At 39.1% G+C, this 3,967-nt stretch overlaps 1 protein-coding gene across 1 annotated transcript; it reads right to left on the reverse strand.

Annotated features, from left to right (window-relative positions):
- Window positions 1–1,426: 1,426 nt before the first annotated feature.
- Window positions 1,427–2,446, reverse strand: LOC142441393 (olfactory receptor 7D4-like). Its single transcript, XM_075543417.1, has one exon. It carries the CDS (start codon window positions 2,405–2,407, stop codon window positions 1,427–1,429), a length of 981 nt encoding a protein of 326 aa, XP_075399532.1. The 5' UTR covers window positions 2,408–2,446.
- Between the last annotated feature and the right edge of the window lie 1,521 nt (window positions 2,447–3,967).

The raw sequence follows: 3,967 nt of genomic DNA on the forward strand, positions 1-3,967 counted from the left end.
CCTTCTACTTGAGCCCTTAATATCTGCTGCTTATTTCCCCCTCCCTCCCCACTGCCCCCTACCTCATGAACCCTTCATTATTCATAAATTATTATTATTTTGTCATGGATTACACTGTCCAACATCTCCCCCCCTGCCTTCTTCTCTGCTGTCCCTCCCCCAGGGAGGAGGCTATACGTACATTCTTATAATCAGTTCCCCCTTTCTACCCCACATTCTCTCCACCCTCCAGGCATTGCCACTCTCATCACTGATCCTGGAGGAGTCATCTGTCCTCAATTCCCTGTGTTTCCAGTTACTATCTGTGCCTATGTACATCCTCTGGTCTAGCCAGTTTTGTAAGGTAGAATTAGAATCATCATAGTGGGTGGGGGGAGGAAGTATTTAAGAACTAGAGGAAAGTTATATGTTTCATCGTTGCTACCCTGTACCCTGCCTGGTTCATCTCCTCCCCACAACCCTTCAGTAAGGGGTGTCTGCTTGACTACCATTGGACTTTGAGTCTCCCCTCTGCACTCACCCACATTTACAATGATATGATTTTTTTGTTCTTTGATGTTGATACCTGATCCTTTCGGCAGTGAGATTTTTAATGCATTCCACAAATATATAACTCCCATTCCTGATGACAACCCAATATTGCCTCAGAAAATAAAGCCATACCTGAAAACAACTCTTATTCCATGTATTCATTAGTATATGTTTTAGGAGAATAAAATATAGGGGGAAAAGAAGAAATAAGGGAGAAATGGAGGAAGGAAAGAAGATAGAAAGGACCACAAAGAATGAATGAATATCTCTGATTATTCTATGAATCGGTAAGACCACAGATAGAAGAAGCATCTATTAAATCTATAAATCCACCATTCAAACTGAAAACCACATCATTGTTCTTATGAAACGTAGGGTCGGCCATGTTAGTTTTGTGAGCTCAATGACAGGTTACCAGGTTGGAATCCACTCTTATTAAACAGACTTGCTCAGAAAAAATGTCGTGAATGAGACTATATTCAAAGAAATGTCACGAGTAAATGAAATTATGTATGTAAAATACTAAGCAGAATCCAGATGTGGAAACTACTTGGTTATGACTATACTATTACTTTAACTTTATTTATTTCAGGGGAAAATCTGCACACAAAAATTTAGGGTGAAGAGTAGCAGTTTTTAAGAGATTAGTCTTTGGGAAAGCCACGTGAGCATTTATATGATAAATATTTTAAAACTAATGCTGGCCTTTGAGAGAAAATAGCAAGAAAACAGACCAAAAAGCTTTTGTGGAGAACATATAGGGAAAAAATGTAATACTGAGGAAAACATGGCACAACAACAAATAGAACACAACATCATAGGTGCTTTGGGAATAAATGAAATTATATATGTCTATAAAAAATAATAAAGATATTTAAATTCATGCCTTTTGACTTTAAAGACCAAAAGGTCCATTTATCCCTGAAACCAGAGGCCATCTTGAGCAACAATTGGCTTTGCTTAATAGCCTCCCCAGGGCTCCCTTCATATCCTTGTTCCTGAGGCTGTAAATGAAGGGGTTCAGCATGGGTGTGACCACAGTGTACATGACTGAGGCAATGGAGTTCCTCTGAGAAGAATGAGTCACCGCAGAAATTAGGTACACACCAAGGCCTGTCCCATAGAACAGAGAGACCACAGAAAGGTGAGAGCCACAGGTGGAAAATGCTTTGTACTTACCTTCAACCGAAGACATTTTCATTAGGGAAGAAACAATTTGAGTGTAAGAGAAGAGAATCCCACTGAGGGGAAACACACCCAGCAAGGCAGTGGCTATATACAAAAATATGTTACTAAAGAGGGCATCAGAGCAGGCCACCTTGATCATCTGAGCCAGTTCACAGAAGAAATGTGGAATTTGAGTGCCGATACAGAATTTCAGGCGCATGATGAGTAGAACATGAATCAAAGACGCCCACAACATGATAAGCCAGGACATCAGCACCAGCAAACCGCAGAGCTTGGGGTTCATGGTGACTGTGTAGTGCAGGGGGTGACAGATGGCCACATATCTGTCATATGCCATCACAGTCAAGATAAAGTTGTCCACTCCAACAAAAGCTGTGAAGAAATATACCTGCGTGAGACACCCCCGATAGGTGATTCCTTTGCTCTGAGTTTGGGAGTTCACCAGCATCTTTGGGATTGTGGTAGTAATGAAACAGATGTCAACAAAGGACAGATTCGAAAGAAAGAAATACATTGGGGTATGGAGGTAGGGGTCCGTGCTAATGGCCAGAATGATGAGCAGGTTCCCAAGTACCGTTACTAGGTATGTAGTCAGGAAGAGTCCAAGTAAGAGGGGCTGAAGTTCAGGATCCTCTGAGAGACCCAGCAGTAGGAATTCAGAAATTTTTGTTTGGTTTTCTGGTTCCATGTAGCTGATATGGAGGCTGAAGTAGAAAGTAAAAGCAATGTTCAATAAATAGCCATGAACTTCTCAGCTAGCCACACTGTGACAAACACCTTGCATTTTGTATTTTAATCTTCTAGTGACTCCCTTGGTTACAGTATCTCCTTTCCATTTTGAATGTATATATTTAGTCTCATTAATTTAGCAGAGATATTTCCTAGCATCTATTCCCTTGTTCTAATTCTATTTGAATTTGTGTACATAAACCAATTTCTTCTCTGATATGGGCCTCCCAGGCTAATAAGATACATGTTCTGTGAACTCCGAAATATTTTCTTCTCCTTCTGGCAATTAGCTGCATGTTAGTAATTAAAGGTCATTAGTTTGAAAATCCATGTCATAAATGTGACAGTTAATCTTGGTGACTCATATTTTTTTCTTTTGAAATATCTGTTCATTACCATTAATCTTTTTTGGTGTGATTTAGAAATGCCTTTTATACAAAATAATCTCAATTGAACAAAGCTATTGTTATTATTAATCTATTATATTTATGAGCATTATTTTAGATGTATAATTGTAACTAAGTATAAAGCTATGTTTCCAAAATGTATGTTTAAACCATACTGTTTAGAATAGAATTCTGGCTCTATCAACTTACTACCTGGAAAAATTCCTTAATTTCTGTTAAAGATACTTTGTCTCTCCAGTGGAAGCAGCAAATCCATAATGAGACTGATAACAGGATTAAATGGGATGATGCATGTACTTTTATAGGATGCTGCCTGTGATATCAGTGACTACTTGATAACTGTGACTCCATCATAATAAATTTGTCTTGAATGGTTGTCGTTTGTCAAGACTTCCTTAAACATGTTGATATTCCTTAAAGAGACCATATTCCTTAAAGCCATCCAGGTTGAAATTGGGGCCACTACAAATACAATAGGTGGTTGACCTCCATTCAGCGCTCTTCTGAAGAGGGGGACATATTTGACTCCTTTCAGAGACCACCTGCCCATTGGATTCTTCCAAGCAAAGAAAAAGCTAGTTGAACTATGCAGACCAAAGAAGGAAATTAAAGCACACAACCATTAAATACAAACACAAGTTCTGTGTGAGTGCTTCTTCATGTGCACATGCTCCTGAGTGAGGAGAGGTTGTATTGCTACCAGTGGAGATAAGTATACTGTGGGAGTATTAGGTGAAAAACAGTAGAATCATTCTGTTTAACAGAGTCAAGTAAGGTGGGAAGAGAGTTATGTTTTCAATCAAAGAGCAGTATCCTCCAGGAACAAAAATGATAATGAAAAAGAGAACATATATTATGGAGGACATATAATTTCATCCACAGAGGGCAGTAGAAAAAGCTTCTCTGAAGTAGGATTACTTAGGCTTAGAGAGAACAGAATGAAGACTTGTCAGGCAGAGGAAGTAAGGAAAATAATATTATCAACTGAGAGAACAGAAGATTTGAAGGCCCTTTGAGGCACCGAGCTTAAGAATGGAAACGATTTGACATCTCAGTCGAATGCAGAAGAGGTGAGTGTGAGAGAGGACAACGCTTGTGACACTCATAAACAG

The sequence above is a fragment of the Tenrec ecaudatus genome, chromosome 1, assembly GCF_050624435.1.
Source record: "Tenrec ecaudatus isolate mTenEca1 chromosome 1, mTenEca1.hap1, whole genome shotgun sequence".
In the NCBI taxonomy this organism is placed as follows: domain Eukaryota; kingdom Metazoa; phylum Chordata; class Mammalia; order Afrosoricida; family Tenrecidae; genus Tenrec; species Tenrec ecaudatus.

Coding starts and splice junctions, on each gene's coding strand:
- LOC142441393 (XM_075543417.1), bottom strand. CDS start 2,407: ATGGAACCAGAAAACCAAACAAAAATTTCTGAATTCCTACTGCTGGGT.